The sequence below is a fragment of the Xiphias gladius genome, chromosome 9 (assembly GCF_016859285.1).
Source record: "Xiphias gladius isolate SHS-SW01 ecotype Sanya breed wild chromosome 9, ASM1685928v1, whole genome shotgun sequence".
Taxonomy (NCBI): domain Eukaryota; kingdom Metazoa; phylum Chordata; class Actinopteri; order Istiophoriformes; family Xiphiidae; genus Xiphias; species Xiphias gladius.
In genome coordinates this window covers 23,058,880-23,075,845 of record NC_053408.1, presented here as the reverse complement: position 1 = coordinate 23,075,845, position 16,966 = coordinate 23,058,880, and the positions used below count along the sequence as shown (strand labels likewise).

The following is a 16,966-nucleotide window of genomic DNA, read 5'->3' as shown; positions in this document are numbered from 1 at the left end:
GAGAGACAGAAAATTGGGAGATGAAGAACACAAGGACACGAAATGAGAAAGTCGTTAAAAGATCTCCTGTAAAGTTTGGGTTCGCCGTTTTTCAACTGGTTTAAAGCATGCGTTCGGCCACATCAATCGTATGGCAATAATGGCGACATTCTGTGATTTAGTCCTCATCCTGTATCTTGGGAGCCTTTCTTTTGACAGCGAAACTCTTCGTGCACCTTAAAAATGAGGAGCCTACATGCATCAGTAATATCAGTGGCGGGAGAACTATTCGGATCCTGTACTTAAGTAAAAGCAACACTGCAATAGAACATACTCCATTACAAGTCAAATTCGTGCATTTAAAATCCTATATAAGGCCAAGCTGAGCTTAAGGTAGCCTATACTTGTTAAACAGAATACTTTTCAGAGTGTAGAATATATTATCGGATCGTCGTTCTTCATGCATGAATGTGTAAGCAGCATTTTAATGTTGTACCTGGTTGAGGGGGAGATCGTTTGGTTGGGCAGTTTCTGTATCAACGCATCCGTTTCATAAGTTGATCACGGTCGAATAAATGTCCTTCTTTAAAACTCAGTAAATGTGGATACTTCCCTTCACAGGTAATAAACATGCATAAAGAACACATGCATACAGACATGCAACATACTGTAAATACACAGTCATTATAAAGTAATCATGCATTACTGTATTTTATAATTTGGCTATAACTTCTATCTTTCTGCTTCTTTTATTTATCCAGCAATGTGGATTGAGTTCCTCTATTAGCAACACTGATGTAGTAATGAATGTGGCCTGTATCTGTAACTCTGCAACCTTTTTAACCCTCGGAGGGATTGTGAAAACTTAGGCGTCTGGACACAGACAAGTAAAAGGCCCCCCCTCCTACCAACCAGGTTTTTTTTTTTTTTTTTTTTTTTTTGCATCTTTCTCATGGGCATTTTGCCATTTTACTCGAGTTCTGCAGTTGGTTCAAACTATTTCGTTCATGCTGGAGATGACGGAAAGCTGTCTAAATCCTCTCCAAAGCTATCTGCCACAGCAAATTAAATTCTCACTGGCACTCTTCACAGGTATATCAGATAATTCTATAGCATAATGTACTAAACTTTTTTTTTTTTTTTTTTTAATCAACAGAGAAAACCTGTGTCAGAGGTTCTGTTTTGTTATAAAGCAGAGCTATTCTGCAACAGCTGTATTAGGAAGAAATTAAAAATGGATAAAGATACATTTCTGATCATCAAATGCTCAATATTAAAGGGATCGAAATCAATAAAATATGACTGGGACATCTGTCTGTTTGACAGAGCTATTTGACTTTTTAATGAAAAATGCTTTCCACAGGCGCTTCTCCCAGAAGCTCTTGCTAGGGGGCCTCGTGACAGCTTGGGTCCCACAACCACACAGACACAAAACTGAGACATTTAATGAAGTCACTCGCCTTCACTCCTCTTCACACCACCTTCCACTGTTGCTGAGTTTGGTGCTACCCCCCTAAATCACACCTTTACTGACATTAAGTGTACACACCTCATATCTTACGTGTTGTACTCCCTATCTATTTGCACCAAGTGGCCTTTTAATGGCGTACTGTTCTGCTCTAATTAGATAAGTAGATAAAATATGAATGGATGCTTCCTATCTGGATTTCATTATGATCGGTGTTCACTTTGCCCTTCATTTCTGCCAGACAGGCCTTTATATTGTCGAGTGACTGCGTTTTAAATGCTGCTTCAAAGCCTTCCTCACGGCGTCAGGGATTATTCCTTTCTCGTGGGGAGAAATACTGAATCCTCTATTTCTTTTTATATTGACCTACAAGAATTTCACATTTATAGATTAAAAATACTTTGATCAATCTGTAACATACCCACCGTGTGTACGATTCGAGTGTAGAACGCAGACGCCCCCCCCAAAAAAAAGAAAAGGCTCAGATGACATGACCCGTGTCCTCAGTGCCCTGGTTTTATGCACGTGTTTTTAAGGCTACCTGTGTTAAATGGGTCTCTGACTAATCAAACAGCTTGGGGTGTTATCTAACCATGCAATAGAAGTTAACTGCAATCCACATCCCTAACGGTGCGGCTGAATGGCGAGTGATTAACTCATGATTTGAATGTTTGGAGTTTTCCTGTGAAATCCATCCATCAGTGTGGCTGAGGTGATATACTTATGATAATGACTATAAATGCAAATCGCTATAAATATCTCACTGAGTGTGGGTTTATCCCCTCACGCGTGTTTCCGCCAAGTGTTAAACAATAACCGGCAGCTTCTCTGCTTCGGAGTTACAGCACGGACAGAGAAGCCGCCTCTCCCATTCTCTTGGATCCAGCTGCACTTGTTGTGGTCAACTCGATATTTTATTACCAGGTGAGTCCATGAATGACTAGGCCTCAAGTCACGCTTCAGTGTGTGTGTGTGTGTGTGTGTGTGTGTGGGGGGGGGGGGGGGGGGTAAATAAATGTGCGCACAAACAGAACCCAAAGCTTCGATTTTCTGATGCGTCTTTAAAGTGCGCACCGCTAACTGCCAACTTTCTAACGGCTGTAATTTAGATAAAGCAGACTCGGAGAGCAAACAAGGATATGAACAGCCTTGAAGACATGAAAGAAATCATCAAACGGCTAATATTTGGACCGAGACAATCATTACAGCGCATTGATCCGGCCAGCTTCCCGTGGCGTCAGACTCCTGTCCGAGAGCGATTGATAACTTCAGCGCAGGGGCGCTGCTGCTCCTCGGCAGCTGGCGCCACATCGCTTGCGGTGAGCGGCGGCGACGAGTCGGAGGCACCGCTTCTCCGTGTCACTCTCCGCATCGCGTACTCGGGACAGCGTCGCGAGCTCATGCGAAAGCGGTCTCAGCGCTGTGGTGATATCCGGCAATATGGGACCCTACGGTGTGATTAAAAAAAAAAAAAAATGACAAGCTTCGATTTGCTTTCTCTGCTCCAGCTGCGTGCGCGTCGGCCCTTTTGGGTGCTTAGTGGGCCAATACCCACTCCCGTGTATTTAAAATCCCGTAGGTTTCATCGATGGAGGAAGCCCATTTGCGCCAGGGAAAAAAGGATGAGAACGACAGAATAATCGCTTTACATTAAAATTACATCTAAATTGGGAGATGGGTAATAAAGTCCCATTTTTGACTTGGGATTCAATCATTTTGATTTAAGATTAAATCAAAAATGATAACATAAGGGGAAATTTGGACTAGTGTCGTTTTACAAATCATACTTGTGGCGTCGTAAGTCATAATTTTTAAAGCCCCTATAAACCCACAGCCCACCCACCCATGTCTTTTCCCTTTTTCACTTGTGCTGCCCGATTCCCTCTCCAAGACTGGCAACCCCGTGGCCTCTTAAAACTTCAAAACTTTTCACGCAGACGTATAAAAACACCCTGGTTCCAGCGAAGAGTTTGTGGACCCAGCACCTGGACAAGAAAAGATGTGCGTGTGTGTTTTGCACACCGATCGCTGAGACCTCTACCAGGGCAGGACATTGGACACCATTAGCGTTTTAGTACATAAGAGTTTTATGACGTCACGTAGCCCCCGGTGAAGCTCCACCCAACTCCAACTTAACTACGGGTCTGATTAGCCAGAGTCTTTTAAAACGCCCTTTTGGGTGCCTAGGGCCTTTAAGCCAAAACGATTCCATAAATCAGAATAGGCCTTTTTTTTTTTTTACAGCAGTAATTCTGGCCCGTCATGGCAGGAAGGCACACTTGTAATTAATAACATCCACAATGGTTAATTCCCAGTAAGTGTCCCAACTAGGTCACGTCACTTAGCAGGTAGGCACAATACCAGCAGCTGGAAATGGCTCACATATGTGGAATGCACCTATTGTTAATGTTACTCTTTAAACCTGTGCTCTTCCTGCTATGACCTGTTGAAACGTCTGCCGTGAAAAAGGTCTACGGTGAGATACCAAGACAAAAGGATGACATTAGCTACTATTTTGAGGTTATGAGATCATAAATCAAGATTTTGACTTAGTCCTAAATTTGGACTTTTGACGAATTTTTTAGTGTCTTATATTTTTGACTTGCTAAAACATAATTTTCAGATAGAAAGTTAAAACCTGTAAAAACAGAATTTGAAACTTTGACTTGAAAACTAAATTTATGATACAAAAACACAATTGAAATTTAAATCAGAAGAATGCCTTTCAAACCAAAATGATTCCTCATTTAGACTTGCTTCAAAAAGTAGTACTATATAGTTTTTTCCATTTTTCCTGGAGGCAATGGTCCTCCATACTTAGTTTATCAGCCAACCACTCACTGTCCACCATTATCACCTTCAGTATTGACTATCACAATTACTTTTCTTCGCAGTTACACCACTTCTACTTCATTTGGGAGATGCACTATTAGTCCGTTCAGAGACTTAAACCACAAAGTATCGATTAATACCTATCTGTTTCCTCTGCTGCACTTGATTTCAGATATAAAGCAGTGTTGGCTGAAGTTGGTATTTCATTTCAAACTGTTTGTTTAAAAGAAAAGAAAAAAAAAAACAAAGAAATCAGTAAGTAAAAAAAAAAATCAAAAATGAAACAAAGAAAAGAAAAATACAAAAAAAGAAGTTTGAAACAAGACATTTACGAGAAGTCTCACTAGCATGTCAGCGATACCTTCACCAGACTCCAATCACAGCTAGAAACCGTCACAGTAAGAAAATAGAATATGCACTCGGTAGAGTGCAGACCTCCACCAAAGGCAATGTCAAACAATATACACCAGACTTCAGAAGGAAAAATTTTAATTCATTGTAAATGATGCAAATCTGCACCAAAGTTAATGGTTCTTCCCTGGCCCATGTCCCGTCCCTCCACCAAGTGCGGAGCAAAATTGGTTCAGTTTTTTTGTAATCCTGCTGACAAACAAACCAACAAACAGACACAGGTGAACAAAAAAAGCTCCTAAAGTTTTTAAAGATTCCTCACAATTGTGGCCAACAGAAATTCTATTTTAATACAGTAATTATACAAAAAATAATATTTTCGATCCTTTCAGCATAAATCCTAATAAGTCTTGCAGTGTAAAATGTTTTTCTCCAACTTGTTTAATATATACTGTCAGTCTGTTTCATGTTAGACTTTTAAGTTTCCAAAATTGAAAACTGCAGCGTGCTTTATCAAGAGGTCTTCCCTAACACAGCCTAACCTCTCTCATTTTCATATAGCGGGAACAATTTCTTAGATTGATATCGATATATACACTTTATTTTGTTTCTGTTACTCAGCTCTATAATTGCAGGTGAGACAGAGATAACACAGAAACCACATTAATGTGAACTTGAAATCATGAGTCCAGTGTAAAATAATGACACTGGGCCAGTGAGTTGGAGAGAAGAGGTTTTGACAGTCTACTTTTGTCGCACTTAATTTGCTAACAAACACACTTTGGAATATCCAGGAGAAATAGACACATTGAGACCTGATGTTCTCTTCATCGAAAAGCTAAGCAGGAGAGTCATGATTAACCATCAAACAGACAGCCAGCCCAGCTTTTCACTTTCAGATTGGGTCCGGTACAGTGTGTGTTCCTCAGGTGTCAGCCTCTGACGGTTTTGTACAGTCCACACCCTGCTCGGACTCTGAGCAGGGCTGCAGAGAGCGCAGGATATGTTCCAGTGTCCACTGCCCCTCGTGTAGGGCGTGCTCCTCCAGGGTGAACCCACCCTGCTTCGTCCGGATCAGCTTCTTCACATGAGCACATGATGACAGAGCTGCAGCAAATAGACACCCTTTATTCTCACAAGTCAGTGTTAGCAGGTTGATTTCTGAGCTCTTGGTTCAGTGTACTGACTTATCCATAAATATGCAGAGGAGGAAATTGTGAAACACAATGAAGTAACTCACCTTTTCCAAGGTCATCCACCAAGCTTCTGACATAAAATCCACCACCACACTCAATATCTGTCATGGAAATACAACTACTATGACTGCTTTTGAATGTGTATTTTAACGTAACACAACATATGCAAACTGTAGCAAATGACATCCAAAATGCTATTTAAAGAAATCAGTATTCTATGGAGGGAGTAAGAAATACTTCATTATACAACATGTGCTAACCCAGAGTGAAGAGAGGAGGCTTGAACTCCTGCAGGGTCAGGTTGTACACAGTGACTGGTCTGGCAGGTTTGGCCTCAACCTTGTGACCTTTCTTCAGCAGGACAGAGAGACGCTGGCCGTCTTTTTTCAGAGCAGAGTAGCTAAAATGACAAAAATCAATAAATCATACCATACTGAAGTTGCCTGTTCTTTTTCATTGAAAAGAAAGCTGCCCTAAGAGCAGATTCCATCCATCTGACTGTTCTTTAAACTGGCACGAAGGCTTCATCATAGGGGACGTGACAATAGTAAAATTAAAAGTCCTGCTAGCAACCTCTAGAGGTTGCAAGGTTCACCACAGCACGAGAAAAAAAACTGCAGCATACTGGACCATTTATTTATTCTTTTATTTCCGTTAGGAAAACCCTAATGACGCTGCAAATACCTTTACAGTTTAGATTTTAGAGTAAATTTTCTTGAATCTCTGATATATCTGAATATATTGAAGATCTTGAATATATTCCAGATCATGTGTTAATAGCAACTGACACATAAAATTCACAAAATGTAAGGTTATTTTACACAAAAGATGAAACAATACACATGCCAGATGAAATAAGGCTGTGCTGAAAGGCAGCATTTATTTGATGTGCTTCAAGGTCAGTTAGCTCCTGCTTTTGCCTGTGGTAAGATCAATAGGGCTGCAGCTAACGATTCATTTTGATTAATAGATTAACCTACCGATTACTAATTTGGGCTATAAAATGTCAGAAAATTGTGAAAAATATCCATCAAAAGTTCTCAGAGTCCAAAGTGTCGTATTCAAATGTCTTGTTTTGTCCAAGATCCAGAGATATTCAGTGTACTATCATAGATCACTAAGAAAACAAGCAACTATTCACATTTGAGGGGCTGGAGTCCACCGAATGTTTACCATTTTTGCTTGAAAAAGCCTGACAGTTACATTATTAAAATGATTGAAGATTCATTTTCTGTCAGTTGACTAACTGATTGATCAGCTAATTGTTGCAGGTCTAAAGTTCAGTTCAGCCAATCACAACAAGCAACAACACACGCGGCAAAAGTTACATGTCAGTGTAAGAACAATGGCAGATCACCTTATTGTTTCAGTCCTGCAGCTGCTGATAAAATCAATAACAATTCTAGCAGTATTAATTAAATGTTTGAACACTGCGTATGGCTATAGACTAGAATCGTTTCTACGGACCTACAGAGCCTTTTGACGGTGTATATGAGCTAGTCTCCCCCATGTCTACTGACATACTCCCATAAGAAGCATGGCTGATATCAGAGTAGGTCCTCTTAAAAGCAGGGCTCTCATCTGTATTCAAACTGGCTGTCATCTGGTCCTGAGTCAGTGCAAAACTGTCTTAAAATTTGAGTCATGAGAGATGTAAATACTTTTGTTGTAACAATTTGCCAGCAAAAATTTTCACTTTATTTTTTCCCAGTTTTTGTCCATATTCAGGGCATGCTCCATTCAGATCCAAACATGTAAAACACAAGTGAAATTAAAAGGAAACAAGTAAAGAACTAAAATGACGCACAGAGAAATCTGTTGCAGAGGACACTCACAATAAGGTAAATCTAGGACAAAAATGGAATAGCAATGGAATACAAAAATCACTTTCACTGAGCAATTTGAAAAAAAGTGGTGCCACAGCCAATGAAAACTTTGTGGGGATAACTTATAACCAAGCATTTGTATGTGGTGAGCTAAAACTAACTTATTTTAAATTATACACATTACTTCACATACCACATTGTTCATCATGACTAATAAGAAACCTGCCTCTGTCCATCTAGGTTAAACCCGATTAACTTAAGATACCACTGGAGCTCCACTGAATTTAAAAGTACTTCAAAACAAAAAAATTGATAAATTGCTTTTGTTTGTCTATTTTCTAATTAGAACTATAAGTGAAGAATTTTTACTTTTATCTGTTACTTTTAACCATGTGAAAAAGAAGTGCCAAGGTTATGGAATGATCAGATGCCAAAGGAGTGTTTTATGTGCTCACCAAATGTCACAACATTAGCCTGTTACATAATACACTATCTTGTGTGCAAATGGTAAATTTGGTGGGAAAGGTGCCAACCAAGTCCATAGGATCACCAAAATAAGTAGAGTTCACTCCCATTAACTGTGAATATGAATAGAAAGCTGAGAGTTTGTCCTGAGAGTGATGGAAGATAAAAACTCCAAAGAGTGTCTAAAGTGGAAAGGCTTCATACACGTCACAGAAAATAACTTTTTGCCAATTAGAATTTTGCGTCTATGAGACTTTGACCTGATGGTATTACTTAGAAATGATCTGTAAGTAAACCCCTTGAAAAGTTTAATTTCACATACACGAATGTTATTGTCATGGAAACATTTTCTCAGATTGAAGGGCCTACTCACAGTGGAGGAACTTGCATGATGTCACCAGTAAAGGATTTCAGCTTCTCCTCAATGTCCGACCTGGTTATGTGTTCTGTGGGATAAAAAAAAAACAAATCACAACAATACTGTGAAACGGAAGCAAAATACTGTATATGTTCCACCAGAAGCAGTGGCTTACATGAATAGATTACAGACTGCCGAATGGGATAACCTGTTCAGATGAAATGATGTGATTTGTGCTTGCTGTATTACCAAAGTCTTTCTCCAGAATCACACTGCCAGTAGCATCAAGAGTGTCTGTTGCTTTTCCCAATTCCCCCACAGCAACGTATTTCTGAAAAATAAACACTCACACTTTGGTTTGGCATTGTGTAGGCCCCTAATCTATAAACCGGCCAGACTGTTATTATTAGATGACTTTACTATCACAGATATCCGATGATTAGTATCAGTGTATATGTCGGACGATAAGTAACAAGAAATGTCAGTACAGAAAAACTAAATATATCTCAGGGGTTGTTAAGAAACAGTATCAGTATTACATAGTAAATCACAATTCTTCTTTCATTCTGTGTTTTGGTTAAAAAAAATAATTAATATTGGGATGATGCATTATTATCAAAATTTTTTAAAATCTCAACTATCAATATTAGTATTGGTCATATAAATCCAGCATGTGCAGCCATTTCAAACATGCCCTGGTTACATTCATTTCGGGTAACAAACACTATAAATCGTTATGCATTCTATGAGCTCTCTGTCCCTCCACTGGAGACCATCACAGCTGTCTTCCACTTCCAGCACCAGGTTATGAAAAAATGTTGCACGACAGCCATGTAAAAGCTTGATAAATTTCAATTAGGACTTTTTGGAATGATGCTGCAAATAAATTAAAAAAAAATTCTTTGGTGAAATTAACAGTTTTGAGGAGGCTATCTCACCTTTTCCCCAAGTAGTGTCAAAATCCTTCGCTTAGCGCAGCTGAAAAAGTCACTTAGATGAAAGGAATTGCCTGTTCTGTGCCACTCCTTCCTGACTACTTGTGGCTGTAAACAAAGTGAATATGTCTCCTCCTTTGCGCAGGTCACGATTTAATTTAATCAGAATCACAATAATGTGTAGACCACCTGTGCCATAAATACCATGTGGTAGCCCACTGTCACCCTCTTTTGATTTAGTCTCTGTTAGCCTGGTGTTTACCGCAGGTGTGACACTTGGCAAGATCTGTTTGGTTCTGTACTTTGTTTGCAGGTCCAAAGGGAGGTAAGCACATTTTGTTTGTGTTTGTCAGCCTGGTAAAAAGGTGGTAAAAAGGTTTTTCAATCATTCTCTTAAAATATAAGACATTAGTTAAATATTTACACAATCAAAGACTACATTACACTACATTGTAGGGATGCCCTCCTTCTTCTTCTTCTTCTTGCCTTTGTTGCTGTTGGTCCTTGCCTGATGCAAACGACATCTTGAATAGTGAGGCAGTAAACCAATTTGCCATGGATGGGAACAATAAATCAAATGCACCCTTCCAGGCACTCTTTGTGTTTAGGAAGTAACCGACAACACCATACTCTGATACCAGTTACAGCCCATGGAAGTCACATCGCTTGTTTAGACTGCTGTCTGTGTTGTTGGAATAAAACTTAACACTATGAAACATCACGACTTATTTTGTCTCTACTTGGGAGATTTGTGCAAGAAACGGCCGCCTGCTAAAAACCTGCAGCACTTGACAATAGACAGTCAGCTACAGTAAAAGGTGACATTAGCTAGAGTTGAGCAGTGAGCAGCTGAAACAGAAAAGTTTGGAACCTATGATAAGAAATTTACAAGCAACCCTGTCTATTGTGTTGACCTAACATTAGTTGATCTATGTTCTTGCTGAAAACAAATCTCATAGCGGATTATAAAAAACAGCTGGGTGTCACACAGCAACGATGGCTTCAGGGGGAAAGGACAGGCGTATAATCATGTCAGTATTTTCAGATATTTTTATATTAATGTCAGTTCCGGACACTAACGTTACACTCTCAGATAATGACACCCCGTCATTGGGTGGCAAGAAGGGGGGTCTCACCATCTGAGATTTTGCAGTGGCTTCCTCGGCAGCACAGTGCACTTTTTCCATATTTTAATCGCCTCAGTGTTGCTTCTGGGTTCGTGCTAGCATTGTGATTCTTCCAATGGCTTATACGATCGACCAGAAGCTGAGTGGCATAAGTCATCCGGGCCACTGTTGTTTACTGCCACTGGCAGTGAGACAGGAATGAAACAGAACGGAAGTTACAAGGGTAACTATGACTCTGAATTCCTGAATGACTGCCAGTCATGCTGGTCAGTTTGAACCTTGGGGGCTAGAACACTCTGACAGGCTGCAGGTTACTACATGGTATTTATAGCTGGGACGTACAGGTGGCCTGTCCATCACACGTGATATTGTTTACACGATATCTCGACCTGTGCAAAGCTCAAGTAAACATATCCACTTTGTTTACTGCCACTGACAGTCAACCAGGAATTAACATAGCCATAGTTACCTTGGTAACTTCTGTTTATCCACCCACAGTATTTTTTGATGATGCAAGTATGAGCATCCCTCGCTGATCCAACAAAGAGAAGACAGTAGAGATGCTGTTCCTTTTGCCATGCCTAGCTCTTAAGGAAGTATTAAATTTGGTGGCTCACAGCTTTCATCATCTAGCAACCAAAAGCCTTACTGTTTTGTATGGTTCTATAGTTAGCTGTGCTGTCATGAGAGGAACATAAATATTCTTTTTAAACAGAAAAAAGTCATTTTTGTTAATATAGAGTGCCAAGTAAAAGTAAGTGAACCCTTTGGAGTCATTGCATTTATGTATAAGTTTGTCATAAAATACGGTCTGATTTTCATATAAGTTACAATTATGAAAAGACACAATCTATCTTCTAATCTATCTAACAACACACAAATTATTGGACTATTCTTGTCCATATTGAATACATCACAGCACAGCACAGAGATTCAAATCTTTCTGGGGGGTACTCCAGTGGGGTATTCAAGAAAGTGGGGTTCACCAACTCTGGCGCATAAACCCCGGATTTTGGGTTGAGTGATCCGACAATCATGAGGGTCCTTAAAATGCCACATTTAAGAATTTATGCAGTTTGGACCTTAACGTAAGATGAATTTGAAAAACAACTTTTTGTACATTTTTCAACTTATGTAAAAGCGCCACGTAGTGGTCAATATGAAACAGGATTTGCACGGAACCTCAGCGTGGCACATTAAACTACTGACCAAAGTTTTGCATTAATTGGAAAGACCTATGTATATGACATAACATCCTTTGTAAACGTTTTTACCTTATGACTTGATTTTTTTGGAATATAAAAACTCTTAATAACTTTTGATCATGAGAGTACATTGATGATACGTGCAAATTTTCTTGGAGATCAGACTTACAGCCCAACAGTTTTGTGAAAAAAAAAAACAACTTTAGCATATTTCATGATTTTACAACAAAAGTGCCATCCAGTGGCCAATTGGCTCCAACTTTTGCACAGAGCTTCATTCGACGAGGGGAGACTACTGATCTGAGTTTCGTGGAAATAGAAGTTATTGTTTGCAAGATATGCAACACTTACTGTTTTTCTGCAACCTATAGGAAATGATTCCTCTATAACTTGTGCATTTTTTGGATTGTAAAAAATATTTTAATAACTCTTTATCATGAAAATCCATGGATTCTATTTGCATATTTTCATGCAGATCAGACCCACAACCTAGGAGGAGTTCCAAAAATTAGGTTTTGCATATTTCGCATTTCTGCGAAAAAAATAATCTATAGGCGGAAGTAGGCGTGGCCTATATCACAAGCTTCAGCTAAATTCAGGAAATGTGCGCATGTAAGGTTTTTGAATGTGCGATATTGTATGTGGGAGTTGCTGGCCAAAATGTGCCTACCTTCATTACAGCACTACCTGCTGGTGGACATGTGTCATGTTTGGTGGTTTGAAAAAATAACTTCAGTCATAGGAGCGTCACACCCTGAAAATTCCTATAGAACTGTCTACCCTTAGTGTCCTTTACGTTATACAGTAAATCAATCCTGCAAAATCATAAATATTTATTTATGCAGTTTGAAAAAAATTTGCAAATTTCTTGGTTCTGCAAGTTTTGTGTTAATTGAACTGACCTATGAACCTGAGTGCATCATGGCAAACTACATGCCCAGGTTTTGTGTTCATTGGACTGACTGTTGCCAAGATAAAACATCACTTCTCATTACCCAGAGGAAGATATTCCTTTACAACTTTTGCATTTTATGAACTATCAAAATTCTTGGAGGTCCTTTGATGATACGTGCAACAAATTATGCAGATTGGACTTCAACTTAAGATGAGTTTGAAAAAGTAAGTCATGCATATTCGTCAGCTCTGTGTACAAGTGCCATCTAGTGGCCACTATGCACCAAATTTTTTACAGACCCTCAGTGTGGTAAGGCAAACTACTGGCCCACGTTTCGTGTTAATCGGACACACCAATATAAAGATATGACATCACTTCTTTTGTATGAGTACAAGTTTTTCCTATATAACTTTTGCAAGCACTGCTGGTACTGGGACCCACACTTCTTTGCATACGTGGGCCCCTGCCCGCTTGGGCTTGGACCCCCTAAAAAAAAAATAAATAAAATAAGCCATAAGTTTGCCAAAGAGCAGCCTCACATTCAACAATGCTACTGTGAACATGTTTTGTGGACTGATGAAAATAAGGTTGAATCGTTTCGGAAGAACATGCAGCACTACGTATGGGATAAAAAGGGCACTGTATACTAACTTCAAAACATCATCCCAATGGTGAAGAAGGCTGGTAGGTAAGTATCATCATGATTTGGGGCGGCTTTGCTTTTCAACTGAAGGAAAATGAATTCCCAAGTTTATCAAGGTATCTCACAGGATAATGTCAGGGTGGCTGTAACCAGCGGGAGCTCAGCAGAAGCTGGGTGATGTAACAGGACATTGACCCTAAACAGTGAAGTAAATCTACAAGACAATGGCTTCATACAAAGAATATCCACCTTTTGGAGCGTTCCAGTCAGAGCCCAAAGCCTTCATCAAATATAGATGCTGTGGAACGAGCTCAGAAAACCATTCACACCAGACATCCTAAGTCTATGGTTGAGCTGAAGCGGTTCTGTAGGAAGAATGGTCCAAAATTCCTCCTGAAGTTTGTGTAGGTCTGATCCACAGTTACTGGAAGATCTTGTTTGAGATTACTGCTGCCAAAGGAGGCTCGACCAGTTATTAAATCCAAGGGATCACTTACGTTTTCCACCAGCACTGTGCATGTTTAATAGATGTGTTCTATAACGACACTGAGGATTATACCTATTTGTGTGTTATTAGCATAAGCACATTGTGTTTGTCTATACTTGTTACTTTCGATGAAGATCACATCACATTTTGTGACCAATTCATACAGAAAACCAGGTCATTCCAAAGGGTTCATACTTTTTTGCCACTGTAGTTCTTTAAATTTCCTTTCTACTCTTTAATATAAGTGTAAACAAACTCACCTTTGAACCAGTTAGCATGGTACCGAGCATTTTTGTGCCATTCCCAACACCAACAACTGAAAGAAAAAGAGACAGTGTTAAGAGTCTCATTACTACATTCATGCTGGCCCTCCTCTAGAGATGGCAATGTTCATCACACCCAATCATAAAATTGTGCTGGACAGACCAAACATAATGATGATTTTGCTATTTTTAGAACCTTAAAGGTACTGGCCGTAGGAAAGTGAATTTTGTCCTAGGTGTGATGCTGTCCATGAGATCATCAAAATAAGTCTTGTATTCACAAGACTGGAGCAGAATGTGATTTTGGTTTGATCCTATCCACTCTATTGCAATACACTGTAATGTGCTATATAGCAGCAAAGAGGGCAGCTGCACAGAACTGCACAAGAGACCAAAGAGAACCAATCTGGAGCTCATGATGCATCCTATACGGTCCATCTAGTTCCACAGTTCAATATATTCAGTCTACACCACCACTGACTACAATCTCAATAAAATACATGTAATTGAATGAACAGTGTCAAGAAAAAGGGAACAGCATAAGCTTCATAAATGTTGCATTTATGGCACAGCTGTTGGATTGTGTCTGATTGTTCAGGTGTACCTAATGACGTGCCCACTGGGTGTACAGTCTTATTTACTTGTAATGTTCCATATCATTAAAATTTCCTCTGTTGTTTCGGAGGGTAATGGAATTTTACAAATTGAGCTCAGGGGAGGAGGTAGCTCATATGGCAGACAAGATTTAACCAGATAGTATTTTTTTTAGCCATGCTGGCATCATGGCTTTACAGATGTCAGTGTTAGTCAGTCAGTCAGTCTGCAACTTTGGTCCCAACGGAAATATCTTAGCAACTATTACAAGTATTGCTACGGCGTTTTGCACATTTTGTGACATTCATGGTCCCCAGTGGATGAATCCTACTTACTGTGTTGATAACCTGACTTTTCTTCTAGCACCACCATGAGGTTACCCTTTTGTTTTTTTTAGTGAAATTTGGTTCATGTTACCCTCAGGAAGAATTGAGATAATTTTGGTGAACCTCTGACTGATCCTCTGTTGATGCTCTGACTTTTCATCTAGCTCCATCATCGGGTAAAAATTTAAATTTGTCCAATACCTTGGTTTATGACCAAATACCTAAAGAACTAATGATGTTCAAATCATTATGAGCTGAACTTTGTGTTTAGTGCAAATTAGAAAACTTTAGCATGCTAACACACTACACTAAGACTGTGAACATGGTAAACATTATAAATACTTATCATCAGCAAGTTAGCATTGTCACTGTGAGCATGTTAGCATGCTAACATTAGCATTTTACTCAAAGCATGACTGTGCTTAAGTACAGCCTCACACATCTGACACACATGTCCATTCTGACTTTTCTTTACACCCATCATTGCAGGGCATACAATTGTCCACAATTATTGGTAGTACTGTAGTATACCTCATCAGCTGCCAGTGTAGCCTAGCCTAACCCATTCTTTGTGCACATACATCTGTGAACAAATATCTAGAATCAGATGAGGGATGTTCAAAACCTGGTTGAGGTGCAGTTCACTAAGGCAAAACATAGCATTAATTCAATGAGATAAATAGGAAAGTTCCCACCCCTCATTGGGACTGAGTTCATGAAAGGTAATGCTGCCAAAGTTAAACTTATTGGATATACTGTGTACCTTGAATACTGAATCTCCCTAGCACCTGAATGAGGACGTTGACATTAGACCTTTTTGGTAACCTTGTCTGTCCTGTTTTTGTTGAAATATTTTACTGATGATAGATCATCAGCTAGTATGGTGGGTAACTCATGTACCAAAGATTTTTCATCTTTTGCATTTTATTGCCAACTTGATTGTTTGAAAATGGTGAAATCCTTTCTTTGTGTAAAGATGTTTACCACTATTGTATCAAGAATCATATCTTCTGAGTAAAATTGATTTATTATATTTACTAATTCCAGTACATAACTTGATTTAGATGATCTTGCGTTTAGGGATTGAGGTATTTGATTGCCCCATATTGATTGACTTTTTTGTACACATATTGTATTCTTTAATAAACCCCTTCCTTTTTTACCAGGCTTTATGGCAGTTTTCAGTGAGCAAATATACATTGTTTACACAATTAACCAAAACCTCTGATGTACCTGCCTCTTTGACATATTCAACCCCAACCAAATTCCATACTAGCTTTAAAACCAAACCCAAGCTCTTGGCTCAGAAATGTTAAGTGTCTGGGTGGAACTCTAATAGCTGCCCCTTCACAACCCAGCAAAGGCAGGAATGACAACAATTGCACGTGGACCAGCACCTGGGTGTACATGGTACAATCCGCTTACCTAACACCCCACTGGCAGCACTATCCAGAGTCCCTCCGTGCCCCATCTTTAGGCTCTGCTTCCTTCTCTTTCGCGGGTTTGGCTTTTGTACACCAGCTTCTGAAAGATACGTTAAACAAAAACATTTCACTGTCAGCCTCAACAACTAACAACAGACTTATTTCTTGATGCTGTCCTGTCGTATTACCCTTGAGTAAAGCTTCTTTGAGCGTATTTAACACGTCTGCAGATGTAGGCCCTTGTTTTTTATGTATCGCAAACAACCCATTTAAAGACTGCAGTTTAAATAGAGAACTAGTTGTCGGAACTGCAGTGCTACTTATGTTGCCAGCCATGCTCGTTCTAGTCTTCTTCTAACAATACTCTTCCTCTACTTGCTTAGTTGGCAAATGCCGCATACCGTGTTTGTATTACCGCCATCTACTGGTTCAATAAGTCAATTATGTCTTAGACCCAAAACAAGCCAAAATTATCATTTCATAAAATGACATTAAAAAACATGATGCAGTACAGTTTTAACTTAGGTTTTTTTTTTTTTTTTTACACCTAGTTTGTAGCTTTCCTCACCCAGGATAAGGGTAATGCTTACTT

General features: G+C 39.3%; 1 protein-coding gene across 1 annotated transcript; it reads right to left on the bottom strand.

The window, feature by feature from the left end:
• Positions 1-4,751: 4,751 nt before the first annotated feature.
• On the bottom strand, positions 4,752-16,961 carry trub1 (TruB pseudouridine (psi) synthase family member 1). The gene is made up of 8 exons (XM_040136039.1): positions 16,563-16,961; positions 16,376-16,474; positions 14,028-14,083; positions 8,725-8,806; positions 8,491-8,563; positions 6,087-6,226; positions 5,871-5,927; positions 4,752-5,737 (listed from the first exon to the last, which is right to left on the bottom strand). The coding sequence occupies exons 1-8, from the start codon at positions 16,708-16,710 to the stop codon at positions 5,556-5,558; spliced, it is 837 nt and encodes a 278-aa protein (XP_039991973.1). The 5' UTR covers positions 16,711-16,961; the 3' UTR covers positions 4,752-5,555.
• Between the last annotated feature and the right edge of the window lie 5 nt (positions 16,962-16,966).

What these genes read in the sequence shown, in the direction of transcription:
- trub1 (XM_040136039.1), bottom strand. Translation starts at nt 16,710, where the DNA reads ATGGCTGGCAACATAAGTAGCACTGCAGTTCCGACAACTAGTTCTCTA. An exon ending in CAAAGAAGCTTTACTCAAGG is followed by an intron (nt 16,475 to 16,562) that starts GTAATACGACAG and finishes CGTATCTTTCAG; the next exon opens with AAGCTGGTGTACAAAAGCCA. An exon ending in ATCATGCAAGTTCCTCCACT is followed by an intron (nt 6,227 to 8,490) that starts GTGAGTAGGCCC and finishes TTGTCATTTTAG; the next exon opens with CTACTCTGCTCTGAAAAAAG.